This window comes from Cervus canadensis, chromosome 6 (genome assembly GCF_019320065.1).
Source record: "Cervus canadensis isolate Bull #8, Minnesota chromosome 6, ASM1932006v1, whole genome shotgun sequence".
Classification (NCBI taxonomy): domain Eukaryota; kingdom Metazoa; phylum Chordata; class Mammalia; order Artiodactyla; family Cervidae; genus Cervus; species Cervus canadensis.
Window position 1 is genome coordinate 26,316,322 of NC_057391.1, and position 17,605 is coordinate 26,333,926.

At 40.5% G+C, this 17,605-nt stretch overlaps 1 protein-coding gene across 8 annotated transcripts in view; it reads right to left on the bottom strand.

Moving 5' to 3' along the window:
* RYR3 (ryanodine receptor 3) overlaps window positions 1–17,605 on the bottom strand; it is a 547,151-nt gene that overhangs the window by 254,574 nt on the left and 274,972 nt on the right. For all 8 annotated transcript variants that reach the window (XM_043471377.1, XM_043471383.1, XM_043471384.1 and 5 more), the window contains exons 13-16: window positions 7,086–7,254; window positions 5,620–5,755; window positions 2,320–2,415; window positions 798–916 (exon numbers count right to left, since the gene is read on the bottom strand). In XM_043471377.1, the coding sequence (XP_043327312.1) occupies window positions 798–916; window positions 2,320–2,415; window positions 5,620–5,755; window positions 7,086–7,254 (520 nt within the window). The remainder of the gene's footprint in view (window positions 1–797; window positions 917–2,319; window positions 2,416–5,619; window positions 5,756–7,085; window positions 7,255–17,605) is intronic.

The window sequence follows — 17,605 nt, forward strand, 5'->3', positions numbered from 1 at the left end:
AATTCCATACAAATAGAGAAATTAGAACTTTCAGAGACCTTAAAAAAAAAAAAACCAACCAAAACTTCACACAGAATTCTGCCTTCGTAAGTGAGGTGGCGTTGTCCTCATTTTACAGCTGAAATGATGGGGGCTCAAGGTCACGCAACTGTTTTCTCTAAGAGGAGAGCCCCACCGCTTGTCCCCTCTGGCTTGTTCATGAAAAGCTCATTTTTTCCACCTGCTTTGACTCATGGCAAGTCTGATTTCATTTAAGAACACGCCATGTTGCCAAGACTTTCTACATTATCCTAACTCTGATTTCTGTGTAGCTTCTTTATAAAGTTGGCACTAGCTGTTTCATTTCTAAGCTCCTAGACTCGAGGGTGGGATCAGTTCCTGCAGCTGACCCTGTATAGAGCTGAATGCCTCACAAACCAGCTGGGTGTTAAGGGGGTAACGATGATCCAGGCTTGGGAAGCTGGTGGAAACTGAGGGGACCGCCCAAGGCCCGTGTGCCTGGCTCAGAGTGTGCTCCTAAGAAAGACAGGTCTTTCAGGACCTCAGTTTCCAGAGATTTTTTTTTTTTTTAATTTATTTTTAAATCAAAGCCAAGAAAGAGAGTAGTCATCACTCTCTCTCTTTCAGGACCTCAGTTTCCAGAGGTTTTTTTTTTTTTTTTTAATTTGTTTTAAAAAAATCAAAGCCAAGAAAGAGAGTAGTCAATATTCTCTCCATAACACACAATAGTTACTAAGAAGCAGGGAGGGAAAAGGCAGGTAAAGTCAATCCCTGTTCGGGATTCTCTCCACACCTACCTTGTGATTCCGTCCGTGCTTATCCAACAGCGAGATGATGGACTTGATGTGGCCCTCTGCTATCAGGTTTAAGGCTTCTGGGCTCTCAATGAGGATGCAATGCAAAACTTCCAAGATACCTGCATGCATGCCACAAAATTCATTTGGACATTAAATAACCGGCAGAGCTAATTATAACTAGAAACCTGAGAGTGAAATGATCCTCCTCAGGGGAGAGAATACCATTATTCTTTGGATCTATTAAATATTTCCAGCCAGAAGAAAGATGCAGCCATCTCGGATAGACTTCAGGAGCCCCTGGGGCAACACTCTGTAATTTAGAGGTGAGTTTATTCATCACTAACCCCGCCTCCCTCTTCCTGGACAAAGACATGATCCTTCTGGGTCAAAATATAGAGAAGCAGCTTGAAAACAGAATTTTTAACCTGATCAAACCAAGCAATACCTAATTTAAAAACAGATAGAAAAAGGGATACCTAGTTTACTACAAATTCTAAAGGTCATTCAAATAACTTAGAAAATGCTTTGAACGTTCCTTGAAAAAGAATTTTTCTAGGAATCACTCCAGAATTTATTTTTAGATGCACTGGTATGGTATATGAGTAAATTTTAAGCTCACTAAATAAAGATTACTGGGCTTTGTCCCCTTTTCTGGGCACACTGGATGGTTTTCTGTATTAAGCAGAGGTGTAAGAAAAACATGCAGCCTGGCACCTGCATGTAACACTGGGGTGGAAATGCACAGTAAGTTGTTGACTAATATCTTTACAGGTTTATATTGAGAAGACTCCTCTTGATTCTCTTTGTTTCCCAAGGTTATCATAAATTACCCTAAAATGTAATCTGGCCCCTGGCAGGAGGCACTGAAGGAAACAGAGGCTTAGGAAGAAGACATATGTGGAGGTGGATGATTCTAGAGGAGCTTTCCCTTGGCTTGTCTGTTCAAGCTCCTGTCATCTGTAAATGATGAAAAGAACACCGAAACCATTCAGCTTCCCAGCGGGGGACCCACACCTCTCATGTTCTCTCATCTCTGAGGAAGCAAACTGCAGAGCCTCACGGCATGGTCACTTACTAACGATGACCACTTTTCTTGGCTCAAGTTCTCTGAGAGTCATCAAGAAGGGCTCTAGATATGGTGTTGAGGGTGACTCGGGGGTATGAGGAGTATCATTTCCTCTAAGTTCTTGGTCATCTTTCAGTCCTGCTTCTAAATAGTGGAGAGGACCATGTTCAGACTGGGTTGGGAATGATTCAAGGACCCAGGGAGAGGAGATGAGAGCACAAAGTGAAAAATGAAGCAGGAAAGGAATGAGTTTTGACACCTGCCTTAAAGCTGATCAATAAGGTTTTAAGAGTACCAGGAAGATTTAGGATTCTGTTTCTTTTGTTGAAGTAATTTCTGAGGATTGCTTACAATCCAGTGGGGGGAAAATTGTTTGGAGATTAAACTCTCTTTTTTAAACAGAAACAAACAAAAAACACCCCACCTTCTCCAGTTCTGTTCCCTGTCAAATCCTACCTGAGGAAGATTCTAGTCTGTCCAATTTGCTGATCAGCCAATCAAGGTTATTGGAGAATTGAGCGCAGTTGTTTCTGTTTCCACGAATAAGAGCAGCTGTGAATGAGAACATGTTTGATCATGTAGGTTAAAGGGCACAGTATGGGAACTTGGGATGCTGTTGAATACTCCATCTGCTTAGCAATTAAAAAGAATGAAACAGTCCCCTTCCCCTCCCAAGCCTTTTGATACATTCCTGTCTCTACATTTTGAAGAGCAAGAAAAATCTACCATTCATTCAAATACTTCCAGAGATTCTACTGTGTATGAGGCATCTGTCTACTTGCTGGGAATAAGGCAGTGGGAACCCAACAACAGATTCCCTGCCTTTGTGAAATGGGGGAGAGAGACAAAATACACACAGATTTTAAAAAATTACTTTAGATAGTGATAAGAAAGGAAACAATATCTGCTTGGTTGCTGGCTTCAGAACTCAATTTCCTCTAACGTTTTCTTAAATCTAGCTAAAGACTTGCTATTCTTCAGTGCTAAATGAAGGCATCCAAATGAGTACAACTGAAAGGGTTGGGTTAAACTAATAGGCAATAATAACAAAACATGAAACTCTACAATATCTAAAATGCATCAGTACATGATAGTGGTTCTCAAGGTGTGATCCTCGGATAGGAATATCAGTATCACCTGAGAACATGTTAAAAAACACAAATTCTGTGGTTTGTCCTATGTCTACTGAACCAGAAACTCCAGGGATGGGCCCAGCATCTGTGTTCTAACCAGCCCTCCAGCTAATTCTGATGCCTGTTCATGCTTGAGGACCACTGGTAGATGATACTGAAAAGGTAGACAGAGAAGATGCTGTCACTAGATTTCCACTAATCTAGACCAAGTAAGCTTCCCTCCATAGGCCAGTACTATAGGTGGGACTCTGGAATAAGTCCATGTTAACTGATTGGCCCTGAGGCTTGCTCGTCATGCTGCTGGTTTTCAAAGACTGTGGGATTCACAGACATTTGTAAGGTATTTGGATAAGGAAATTCTTCCTCAGGACCTCTGCTTTGTACCTCCACAGTCATTAAAGGGCAGAATTCAGTCTGAACGCCTCTCTTGCTTCTCAGGTCAGCCATAACAAGATCAAACCAGTCAATCCCAAAGGAAATCAACCCTGAATATTCATTGGAAGGACTGGTGCTGAAGCTGAAGCTCCTATATTTTGGCCACCTGATGTGAAGAACAGACTCATTGGAAAAGACCCTGATGCTGGGAAAGAAAGAGGGCAGGAGGAGAAGGGGGCAACAGAGGATGCAATGGTTGGATGGCATCATTGATTCAATGGGTATGAATCTGAGCAAACTCTGGGACATAGTGAGAGACAGGGAAGCCTGGCATGTGGTAACCCATGGGGTTGCAAAGAATCAGACATGACTTAGTGAATGAACAACACCAAGGGGGTTGACCTTGAGGCTCTCCAGTCAGGCTGTCTGGACTCAAGCCATAGTTCTATCACCTATAACATGTATGACCCTGGATGAGTTATGAACATGTCTGAGCATCAGATTCTTCAATAAAATGGTCATAGTACCTATACCTCACAGTGTTGCTCTGAGGGTCAAAAAGAGATATCCTACTGCCTGGCATCAACAAACATTAGCTATTACTGTTGTAATAATTACTACTGAGTTAAAGCCATATCATAAAATGTTAAGAGTTGGAAGAGACTTTATAAGGTCACTCAGTATAGTCACAATCTAATCAGTCTGACCCTGACAATGAGAATGAGTCTAGCCTGACTTCTCCAGGCTCCCCTCTGGCCTGCTCAACTTTCCATGGACTTTCTCTCAATGGGACATTTACATCAGACAAAAGCCCTAAAACGCTGCCTTGTTACCATGGTCAAATCATTATTGGTGGCCACCTTCTTGCAGAGGCCAATACTGTCTTCCACTGTCTTCTTCTCACAGGCTGGCAGCCTGGGCCCACGTGGTATAGGTTACAGCAGGCACTGGAAGGTCACCATGCATTCAGACTTGTGAGAAGAAAGATTTGATGCTAGAACATCTCTACTCAAGTTCCTTTTTCTTTCACCAAAATGAAATAAAAACAGGCCAAAACAGCAGGAATCATGACTTCCCAACAAGTGGACAGTGAAAGGGTACACTTTTGAACAGAGTAGACATCCTCCAACTGCAGGTGTCAAATGTCTGGAAGTGGAGGGTATCTTAAACATATTTTTTCTTTGCTCTCTCATTTTAATGATGAGGAATTGAGATTCAGGGAGCGTAAGGAACTGCCAAGGGCTTCACAGGTAGTTTGATAAAACCAATCACCATTTGCTTCCAGTTGCTGTCATTTTGGAAAGTAAAATAAGTTACCAGTTAACACAATGAATGGCTGGGTTAGGTGTTGTTCAGTCACCAAGTCATGTCTGACTCTCTGCAACCCCGTCAACTGCAGCACACCAGGCTTCCCTGTCCTTCACTATCTCTCGGAGCTTGCTTAAACTCACATCCATTGAGTCAGTGATGCCATCCAGCCATCTCATCCTCTGTCTCCCCCTTCTCTTCTTGCACTCAATCTTTCCCAGCATCATGGTCTTTCTAGTGAATTGGCTCTTCGCATCAGGTGGCCAAAGTATTGGAGCTTCAGCTTCAGCATCAGTCCTTCCAATGAATATTCAGGGTTGATTTGATAATCCACTGGGTTAGAATCAAATGGTTAGCACAATCTTCCAAGGAATGAGGCTGGATGACAATAGCAGTTTGTTCCATGAAAATGTTAGGGGAAACATTGGCTGAAACTACCCACCCTGGCCAGGCACCACAGTAACATTTGCATGAGTTATTTTATGGTAGGAATCCTGGTAAGGAACACAGAACTAACAAAGCACCACCAACAGGAAGAATTTTGGAAAGGTCAAAAGGAGACATCACATATCCTACTGACCTCCCAGAATCCTCCTTGCCGGAATCCAGCTTGGCTGAGCAATGCATGCACCACCAGGAAGGACCCTGAGTAACAGTGGTTGACCAGAGACAACCTGGAAACTAATCCCATCACCATAAGACCCGAGACTGTGAGCCACGGGACAGAACACTCCTCCTGGGTTCCCTAACTCTCCTCCCTCTGTCCAGGTGCCCCTTCCCAACAAAGTCTCTTGTTTTGTCAGCATGTATATCTCCCTAGACCACTCATTTCTGAATGTTAGATAAAAGCCCCCTGTTGGGCTCCCCCTTCCCACAACAAAAATGCCTACAGACCTCCCCAGCCACCTGCCCAGGGAGAGAGCTCTGGGCATGTACTTACCTAGCAATTTGTAGAGGAGGTTCAGAATTTCTTTCCAGGCCATCCCACTCTCCTCCCTGGCGATCCCTGCGAAGTGTGCTATGCTATTGTAGATATTTAAGCGATCAATGCAGTTTAACACAAGGGCTAACATTCCCTGTGAAGGTGAGTTGGGGAAAAAAGTAAAAATAGGTAAGATCTCAGGATCCCTTTTGTTCTCTCCTCTCCCATATCATTCACCTTTCAAAGCTGATGATACTAATGTGCAAACAGACCTTCACGGTGCCAATTTGGGTTTTATTTTTGCCTCCCCAAAACAAAATATGCATTTTTTATGCCTCAGAGACCTAAATAGCATCCATTTTGGAAGTGAGTCAGCAGTCTCCTCTCACGGGCTTGCCCCCACGTGTTTAACTTAAACCAAGGACGTAGTGCGGAAGAGGGAACACGAATGAGTCTCACAGAAGCCTGCTCTGTCTGGTGTGAAATGATTCTGACTCATCTAGAAACAGCCCTTGGATATAGGATCTATTTTTCTTTAAGACGCAAACTTGTGCATCTCCCCATCTGCTCCAAAAAGGGAATTTAGAGACAATAAGACTAAAAGAGGATTTTCTAAAATGACCTTTCCATCTAATTTACAGTACTATGCCACCCAGTAAAAACATCTGTGCCCAGCTGTTCTTAAAGAGCAGGAGGGAAATGGTATAAGTGTAGTTTCAGCAGTCTATAAAGGCACACAGAATATTCCCCCAGCCAAAGGCTCAGTAGGGACAGGTCTACTTCCCACACTGCCAACTTTAGAAATGCCCAAAGGACAAGCCCTGTCCACAGGAATGCAAGGCCGCAAGAATATGACCACGGCCTTGAAATTAATGCCAAATCATCATGTCCAAGCTTAGAAAAGCCATGTGATCTAAGATCACACACAGCTAGGGATGGAGCCAGAACTAGGGCCAGGACTCCATGAGCGCCAAGTTAGTATTTTCCCCATAGCTATGACCATCCCTCATGACTCAGATGCTCAAGTTCACCTTGAGACATAGTAGCGTCTGTATCTCTTAAACCAGCTCCCCAGGCATTTCTGATGTGGTGGAACCTGGGAATTCATACTTTCTCAACAAAGTTCTAAGGTAATTCTGACACCTTCCAAAATTTGGGAATCACAGCTAATGCCACACTCTCATAGCTGAGATTTTATGAAAGATGAATTTTGGATACATGGGTGACATTGAGGCTTTAAATTAATCTGGTTTGAATGTACCAAAGTATAAGCACAACAATGTTTGCTGCTAATGTGATCCAGGTGCTGACAGGAAAGGGTAACTTCCAGTGAATCTTTTTCTTTCCAGCTTTCTCTCTTTCTTGAACGCATGCATGCATGGAGACAAAGAGACTGCATGGAGACTGTGTAAATTGCAGTCATCGGGGTACTTCTTGCTCTGGACACAAAGAGCATCTCATTTTTTTTAATGTTTTGGACTTACCTCTTCCTTGAAAAGATTCTGTCTGTTTTTGAGGGAGCGGAGCTTGTTCTGCTTGCCTTCATGCTGCATCCCCTCCTCTGGGGGCTGGAAGTAGGCAATCAGGTCGTGTAAGGTCTGCAGGACCTCTTCTATCGGCACGGTGACTGGGGCAGCTGTGCGACTGTTTCCACTGAAACCACAAGACGGACATGGCTTAGGCAGCGGGTCTCCAGCAGGACCCTGACGAGTGTCCACTAGGTCCTGGCTCCTCCCTGCCCTGAACCGCACACATGGACTGGTATGGTTGTCGGGTACCCGGGAGAGTCGCTGTAGAGATAACCTCAAATTGAAGTTTGCTGACAAACAGCACAATGGGAAGGAATTTCTGATTCAATTTTAAAACCATTTCATAAATCAAGGGAAAGGAGCCCTGGCTGTCTGCCAGGTCTTCCTTTCTAAGTAGAAGTGCTTTTATAGATAATTATTAACCCATAGTTCTTTTAGACTACCACACATTCCTGAGACAGGTTAAGCATCAGCTGGAAGGGGTTCATCACTGAGTCTCTTCCTCCATCTACATCTTTGTCCTTTGTCTCCCCCCATGTGTCTCTGTGATACTCTGTGGGCGTTTTCCTCTTAATGTTTGTATGTTTGCAGACACCCTATTTGTGTATGTCTCCCTTGCTCTGTCTCTCCTTTCAACTTCCTGTGTGGCCTGCCTCTGCTTTTCCACCCCACACCAGTGTCCCATCTCTCAACATTCTTCTCTGCTTCATCGCCCGCACCATCTCCCTCTGTTGTCTTCCTCCCATCCTGTATGTATGTGGGTCTGACTCCCTCCGTCATAATTTTCCAAACAAATCTTATAACTGAATCCTTCCAACACAGAGCGGCCACAAACCTCCACAGATGACAAAACGACCCTTTGTTTTCCCATCTCCTTGAGAGGTACACTGGTGAGCTTTTCAGAGGCCAAGGCTAAGAAGAGGAAGGGGGAATGGATGCAGTCCATGGAACTGAATCTGAGACCCCATTGTCTGAGACCCTAGTGGAATGGGAACTTATTCCATGAGAGAGTAACATCAGGGTTTTTCCTTTGTGGTCAGTTTCTAATGAGCTGTCCTTTACATTTACTGCAGATTTGCTTATATGTCTGTCTGGACACATGCTAAATAAGACTGGGATCTAGGCCTCAGATGAAGCTTATAAACAAGTCCCGAAAATATTCAGGTGATGAGATGACAATAATCCCACTTCTGTGTAAAAACGCCAAGTGCACACAATGAGAGAAGAGTAAATTACAGGCAGGAGGTACTTCTCAGCAGTGTGTTCTCTGCCCATGGCAGGTGCTCGGGTAGTGATGATTGAAGATTCTCTGGGATATTATTGAATTCAGAGACAGTGAGGAAGAGAATCCCATACGGATATGAAGTGAAGGTTTGGGAAAAAGAACTCAATCAGAAATGACTCCCCAATTCCAGCTTCAGTAAGAATGAATACATTTTCCTCAATATTTCTGGTCTAGTTGCAGAGCTTTTCTCTCTCCCTCTCTCTCTTTTTAAAAATTTAATATTTTCCATATACCAGAGACACTCAGGCCAGTTAAGTGAAGAGTATGTCCTCATGTGATGAGAAATGAGGATGAAAGAAGAGATCTGTAGGCACTTCTGTAGCTTGATGGGGCAGCACATCACTATACAGAGGGTGGGAAAGCCCAGGGTATTGTCACTGCCATTTAACAGTGAGGTCCTTAGAGTGCCTCTAAGACTCCCGTGCTTCAATTCCACACCTGAAAAATAGGAAGGTACACTCTATGTTTGCCAGGATCCTTCCGGGTCTAATTTTTTTTTTTTTCCTGTGGCTTCTCAGTGCTGGATCACTTCATCTCGCCTCTTGAAGAAACATCAATATGACAGTTCTCCAGGGAAAATGCCTCCTTCCTTCAAAAGAGAACATATAACATGTACTTGGCATTGAGGACACATCCTCTGAATGGTTTCATGATGCTTACAGTCAACTCTAGAACCTTGAGGGAGGAGACCCAGATGGATCTAGATGGACAGGGCCAAGAGGATGCCTCAATTCAGAACTAATTACAACTGGCCCCCGTCTCAGCTCAGCCTTCCTCCAGCCGCTACAGCCACTGTCCCATTATGTTCTCAGATCTTTGCCAAGGATTTCTTTTCTTAAGTAAAAGCTCAGGTGATTCTGAGTATTCACCATACAGTTACCATAATTATTTATATATCATTCCCCTCCAAAAACTAAACTCAGAGGACAGCTGGATAGCATCTTCTCTCTTCAGCAGGACTTCTGAGACTCCTCGGTCCATCACACTGTTCATTTGTCCTATGGGACATTTCCCAACTACCACACGGGGGATGATGAGACAGTACAGGAAACTTAAAACATTATCTTCTTCATTGTTCTTTCTTCTTCATTCTTTATTCCTTTAACTTGTTCTTGCAGAAGGTCAATCTCTCTTTCTGGTTTCCATTTGTACATCGCACGCACTGTTGGTTTCTCAAAAGGGATGGGAGAAGAGAATCTATTTCCAAATTATGTTTTCATCCTTCACTTTCCAGCTCTTGCAAAATGTAAGTACCATGGCTTTTGTAGCCCTCAGCTGCTGTACTGGTTTGCTATTCATTAGCCCTCCTTTCTTGTAAAACATCTTGTGTCAGGGAGAATCAAGAATTTCTCCTGTTGAAGGTGGGGTTTCCAGAAGTGAGGAGCTCAGTGAGTTCTTTCGCCCAATAAAAGTGACAAAATTGGACGAAATCATTCAAAAAACTGTTTTAGGATTCTGGAAATTGACCAAAGGTATACCGGAAATTGAGAAGTTTGTTTTTTTTTTTTTTTTAAATAATGAACCTTGGTAAGAACAGTGGGAGTCTATGATATTTCAGCCCCAGATTGTTCCCATTCTCTCCCCTAGCTCCATGGAAAAGAAGGTCTAACAGGGTGAGGCAGGCCATGTGCAAGGTCCCAGACAGACACATTCAGGAAGAACCAGAGAGGGCCCCAGCTATCTATTCATCTCTGGCTGAATATGATGAGGCCCTGTGTAAGCAGAAAGTAAAATCCAGGAGGAAGTTAAAACTGCCTGACCTTTGGGCATATTATCCAACCCACAAACAGGTCTATCAGCAAAGGGTAGCAGGCTTGCCTCACAAGAAATAAGTACTCCAAGCTGAAAGCAAATGACACCAGACACTGACTAGAGTCCATACTGAGAAATAAAGAGCAGTGGTAAAGATTACTATGCAGGTCAATGTAAAACAATATGAATATGTACCAATGTTTCTCTTTTTTGTTCTTATACCTATTTAAAAATGCATAAAACAATAATTATAAAACTGTATTGCTGGGCTTATAACACATGAAGATATAATACATATATCAGTATTGTCACAAAGGAGTTGAGAGAGAAGAGAACAATATTGGAGCAAAGTTGATTTACTTGTTAAGTTCATACTAATGTGAAGTAGATTATTTCATATCAAAGACATACTAAGTTCCCTAGAGCAATTAAGAATGTAACTTTAAAAAGTAGTTAAAAACACTCAAAGGAATTAAAATAGTACTAGAAAATGTCAATTAAACCAAAAGAAAGCAGTAAAGGAAGAATAGAGGAAGAAAAAGACATATAAAAATCAAATAGCAAAATGGCACACATGAAACCAATCATCTGAATAATTACACTATCTATAAATTCATTACACACACCAGTAAAAGGAAGAGACAGTCAGACTGCATTTGGGGGAAAAAAAGGTTCAAAGTAAGCTATCTACAAAACACATTTCCAATTCAAAGACACAAATAAGTTGAGAGTAAGAGGACTGAAGATACATCATGCAAACAATAACTGTAACTAGCGTGTAAGACAGCCAGAGTGGCTCTACAAAATAAATTTTGAGACAAAAAGTATTCATATAAAAAGGGACTCAGCCATAAAAAAGAATAAACTTCTGCCATTTACAGCAACACAGATGGACCTAGAGAATATTATTCAGGGTGAAACAAGTCACAAAGAAAAACATAAATACTACATAATATGGCTTATATGTGGAACCTGAAAAATAATACAAATCAATGTATATATAAAACAGACTCACAGACAACAGAAAACAAATTTGTAGTTAACAAAGGGGAAAAGGAGGTAGGGAGGGACAAAATAGGGGTATGGGATTATCAGATACAAACTATTATGTATAAAATACATAAGCAACAAAGATATATTGTATAGCACAGGAAGTTATAGCCATTATCCTGTGATAACTTATAATGAATGTAATCTGAAAAAATAGTGAATCATCACAGTGTACACCTGAAACTAATATAATATTATAAATCAACTATATTTCAATTTCAAAGAAAAGAAATACTTGGGGAAAATTTTTTTAAAAAATAAAAGAGGGAGATAGTTCATAAGAATCAGTTTGGGGGTAAGATGTATTTATTATAAACTCCTTGGTGGCTCAGACAATAAAGAATCTGCATGCAGTGTGGGAAACCCAGGTTTGATCCCTGCATTGGGAAGATCCCCTGGAGAAGGTAAAGGCAACCCACTCCAATATTCTTGCCTGGAAAATTCCATGGACAGAGGACCCTGATGGGCTACACTCCATGGGACTGCAGAGTTGGACGTGACTGAGTAACTAATACTTTCACTTTCAAAGCACCCAATAACAGAGACCAAAATATGTGAAGAAAAAATTGACAGAATTGAGGGAGAAATAGACAATTTAACTATAATACTGATTTCAAACACATTCTCAAGCAGATAATGTAATAAACTGTATCAATAAAGGACAAAACCACACCATCAACTCAATAGACAGAAAGCAGTTGACAACATCTAACTATCACCCATTCAATATAAAAAGCTCTCATCAAGCTAGAAGAGAACTTCCTCAACTTGATGAAAGATACCTATGAAAACTCTGCAAGTAAGTACCAAACTTAATAGTCAAAGACCAAATGTTTTCCCACTAAGATCAAGAACAAGACAAGGATGTCTGTTCTCTCTACTTTATTCCGTATTGCAGTAGTTCTATCCAGGGCAGTCATGCAAAATAAAATAGAAATGAAGGGCATTCATTCTTATTGGAAAGGAAAAAAACACTCCTTTTATTCACAGATGACACAATCCTGTATGTAGAAAATTCTAAAGAATCTACACCAAAAAATACCTTCACTATAATAAAAAATTTCATCTAGGTCATAGGATACATGGCTGACATTTTAAAAACTCAATTTCTACATGTCAGTATATATAGACACCAGCAGTGAACAATCTGAAATGAAATTAAGAAAAAAATGAATGAAATTAAGAAAACACCTCCATTTGTAGTTGCATCAAAAATAAATACTGTGTAGGTTTCATAAAATAGTGTAAGATTTATATACTGGAAAATCTAATACCTTGTTGAAAGGAATCCAAGAAGAATAAATGAATGGACAGACATTCTGTGTTTATGGACTGAAAGATTTATTAAGATAAAAATTTCCCAAAACTGATGTATAGATCCACTGCAATATCTATCAAAATCCCTGCAGGACTTTCTTACAAAAATTGATAAATTCACCCTTAAATTTATATAGGAATGCAAAGGATCAGAAGAGTCAAAATAATATCAAAAAAAAGCACAACATTGTAGGAGGACTCACTCTATCTGATTTTAATACTTATTATAAAGCTATATTAATCAAGATAGTGCTATTTTACTATAAACATGTTTTAGTATGTGAGATGAGTTTACTTGTGTATCTCTCTCCATATATATATATACACACACACATACACAATCATGTATATATATACATACATGTATACCTTTTTGTGTATGTATGTGTGTACAATTTATATATGTAATACGTATTTAAAACACACAGAAATACTCTTAGGCAATAAGAAGGAACAGAGCACCATTACATATTGCAATAGGGATGAACCTCAAAAATGTAATGCTAAATGTAAAGGCCAGATTCAACAGACCACATATTGTATGGTTTATCAATTTAATGCATTAAAATGTGAGAGAAGCAGATGATAGGTTGCCTAGGGCTGGGAGTAGTAACTAGTATAAACTGCAATAGGCATAAGGAATCCTTTTGGGGTGATGAAAATGTTCTAAAACTGAACAGTAACAATGGCTGTACAGCTGCATAAATTTATTAAAATTCACAAAGTTGTACACTTAAAGGGATAGATTTTATGATATGCAAATTATAACCCAATAAAGCTGTTTAAAAATAATTTTCCCATTGTTAGGCATGTAACTCCCACTGAATTTTTAAAAATAACAGCTTTATTGAAATATAGTTCATGTATTATACCATAATCTATTCAAACGGTAAATAGTTTTTACTATATTTACAGAGTTGTGCAACCATGACCTAAGTCAATTTTAGAATCTTTCATCAGCTTTCCCTCAAATCCCATACCCAAAAGTAGTCACTCCCCCTTTTCACCTGCTATCACACCATTCCCAGATCTATTTTCTGTTTCTACAGATTTGTCTATTACAGATATTTCATATAAAAGCAGTAATACAATATGTAGTCTTTTGTGACTGGCTTTTTTTCACTGAGCATAAAGCTCAACATTCAGAAAACTAAGATCATGGCATCTGGTCCCATCACTTCATGGCAAATAGATGGAGAAACAGTGGAAACAGTGTCAGGCTTTATTTTTTTGGGCTCCAAAATCACTGCAGACGGTGATTGCAGCCATGAAATTAAAAGACACTTACTCCTTGGAAGGAAAGTTATGACCAACCTAGACAGCATATTAAACAGCAGAGACATTACTCTGCCAACAAAGGTCCATCTAGTCAAGGCTATGGTTTTTCCAGTGGTCATGTATGGATGTGAGAGTTGGACTGTGAAGAAAGCTGAGTGCCAAAGAATTGATGCTTTTGAACTATGGTGTTGAAGAAGACTCTTGAGAGTCCCTTGGACTGCAAGGAGATCCAACCAGTCCATCCTAAAGGAAATCAGTGCTGGGTGTTCACTGGAAGGACTGATGCTGAAGCTGAAACTCCAATACTTTGGCCACCTCATGAGAAGAGTTGACTCATTGGAAAAGACCTTGATGCTGGGGGGGATTGGGGGCAGGAGGAGAAGGGGATGACAGAGGTTGAGGTGGCTGGATGGCATCACCGACTCGACAAACGTGAGTTTGAGTAAACTCCGGGAGTTGGTGATGGACAGGGAGGCCTGGCGTACTGCGATTCATGGGGTTGCAAAGAGTTGGACACAACTGAGCAACTGAACTGAACTGAATTGAACTGAACTGAATGTTTACAAGGTTCATTTATGTTGCAGTGTATGTTAGAACTTCATACCTTTTTACAGACATATAATATTCTGGTATATAGATAGAGCACCTTTTATTTATTCATTCATCAGCTGATAGACATTTACACTGCTACCACTTTTTGTCTGTTATGAGTAATGCTGCTTTGAACATTTGTGTACAAGTTTTTGTGTGGTTATCTGAGGAGGCCCACAAAAAGCTGAGAAAAGAAGAGAAGTGAAAGGCAAAGGAGAAAAGGAAAAATATACACATCTGAATGCAGAGTTCCAAAGACTAGCAAGAAGAGATAAGAAAGCCTTTCTAAGTGATCAATGCTAAGAAACAGAGGAAAACAATAGAATGAGAAAGACTAGAGATCTCTTCAAGAAAGAGATACCAAGGGAACATTTCATACAAAGATGGGCACAACAAAGGACAGAAATAGTACAGACCTAACAGGAGCAGACGATTTTAAGAGGTGGCAAAAATACACAGAAGGACTAAACAAAAAAGATCTTAAAGATAACCATGATGGTGTGATCACTCCCCTATAGCCAGACATCCTGTAATGTGAAGTCAAGTGGGCCTTAGGAAGCATCACTACGAACAAAGCTAGTGGAGGTGATGGAATTCCAGCTGAGCTATTTCAAGTCCTAAAAGATGATGCTGTTAAATTCTTGCACTCAATATGTTTGGAAAACTCAGCAGTGGTGACAGAACTGGAAAAGGTCAGTTTTCACTACAATCCCAAAGAAAGGCAATGTCAAAGAATGTTCAAACTACTGCACAACTGCACTCATCACACATGCAAAGTAATGCTCAAAATTCTCCAAGCTAGGCTTCAATAGTATGTGAACGAAGAGGTTCCAGATGTTCAAGCTGGATTTAGAAAAGGCAGAGGAACCAGAGATCAAATTTCCAACATCCATTGGATCATCAAAAAAGCAAGAGAGTTCCAGAAAAACATCTGCTTCTGCTTTATTGACTATGCCAAAGCCTTTGACTGTGTGGATCACAACAAACCATGGAAACTTCTTAAGGTGATTAACCAGACCACCTTACCTGTCTCCTGAGAAATCTATATGCAGGTCAAGAAGCAACAGTTAGAACTGGACATGAAACAACAGACTGGTTCAAAATTGGGAAAAAAGTACGTCAAGGCTGTATATTGTTATCCTGCTTATTTAACTTATATGCAGAGTACACCATGCAAAATGCCAGGCTGGATGAAGCACAAGCTGGAATCAAGATTACGGGAGAAATATCAATAACCTCAGATATGCAGATGACACCACCCTTATGGCAGAAAGTGAAGAGGAACTAAAGAGCTCCTTGATGAAGGTGAAAGAGGAGAGTGAAAAAGCTGGCTTAAAACTCAACATTCAGAAAACTAAGATCATGGCATCTGGTCCAATCACTTCATGGCAATTAGATGGGGAAACAATGGAAACAGTGAGAGACTTTATTTTCTTGGGCTCCAAAACCACTGCAGATGGTGACTGCAACCATGAAATTAAAAGACACTTGCTCCTTGGAAGAAAAGCTATGACAAACCTAGACAGCCTATTAAAAAGCAGAGATATTACTTTGCTGACAAAGGCCCATATAGTCAAAGCTATGGTTTTTTCCAGTAGTCATGTATGGATGTGAGAGTTGGACCATAAAGAAGGCTAATCACTGAAGAACTGATGCTTTTGAACTGTGGTGCTGGAGAAAACTCTTGAGAGTCCCTTGGACAGCAAGAAGATCAAACCAGTCAATCTTAAAGGAAATCAGTTCTAAATATTCATTGGAAGGACTAATGCTGAAACTGAAGCTCCAATACTTTGGCCACCTGATGTGAAGAACAGACTCATTTGAAAAGACCCTGATGCTGGGAAAGATTGAAGGCAGGAGGAGAAGGGGATGGCAGTGGATGAGATGGTTGGATGGCATCACCAACTCAATGGATATGAGTTTGAGCAAGCTCCAAGAGATGGTGAAGGACAGGGAAACCTGGCGTGCTGCTATCCATGGACTCACAAAGAGTTGGACATGACTGAGCAACTGATCAATATTTACTATCTCTTGGGCACATACTGAGGAATGAAACTGCTGAGTCATATGGTAATTCTATGCTTAATATTTTGAGGAATTCCCAGAATGTATTCCATGGTGGCTACAACATTTTACATTCCCACCAGCAGTGTATGAAGGTTCAATTTCTCCACATCCTGTCCCATACTTCTAATTGATAGTCTTTTTGGTTACAGCCATCCTAGTGAGAATGAAGTGTTATCTCATTGTGGTTCGAATTTAATTTGATCTGATGGCATTGAACATATTTTCATATGCTTATGGCCATTTGTATATCATCTTTGGAGAAATGTCTGTTTAGATCCTTCATCCATTTTTAAGTTGGTCTATTTGTCTTTTTAATGTTGAGATGTGAGAGTTCTTTATTTTGGATACAATTCCCTTATCAGATCTATGATTTGCAAATATTCATGAGTTGTTTTTTCACTTTCTCCATGGTGCCCTTTACAGCAAAAAGCTTTTGATTTTGATAAAGTCCAATTTATCTACTTTTTCTTCTGTAGGTTTTGTTTTTGTCATGATATTGAATAAAGCATTGCTTAATTCAAGGTCATGATGATTTGAGCCTATGCTTTCTCACCCAGGTTTTATAGTTTTAAGTTTTACAATTAGGTCTTTAATCCATTTTGACTTAATTTTTGTAAGTGTGTGAATTAGGGGCCTTGCCTTAAGAAAGATAAAAGGGCAGAAGTTGAGAGAATTGAGAATTAGATAAAACCATCCACTCCCTATGGTAATGGTTGTGGTCTAGTCCAGACTACATGCAAAATTCACATATGCATGTAGCTAATTTTTTCTGCCTATACCAAGCCATTCATTCTTACCCTCTTTCTGTGAAGAAGGGGAGCAGTTTCGATGTAACACAGAATAGAAAGTAGGATATATTTTCTTCAAGGATCATGGGAAATCAGTGGCGGAGTCAAAATCAGGCAAAGATCATTGACTTTCAGGCCTCAGTCCCACCTTGTGGCAAGAAGACCCCTACCGTCTGCTTTCCTTCCTTCAATTTAGTATCAAGACCCTCTAGTTGCAACCCACCAGAGATGGTATTTCTCAGCCTTCGTTTAGCTAGGTGTGGCCATGTGACTAGCGTTAGCTAACAGAGTGCCAGATAAGGTGATCTACTTCTGGGTTATATTTTTTTAAAAAAGAACTGTCTTGC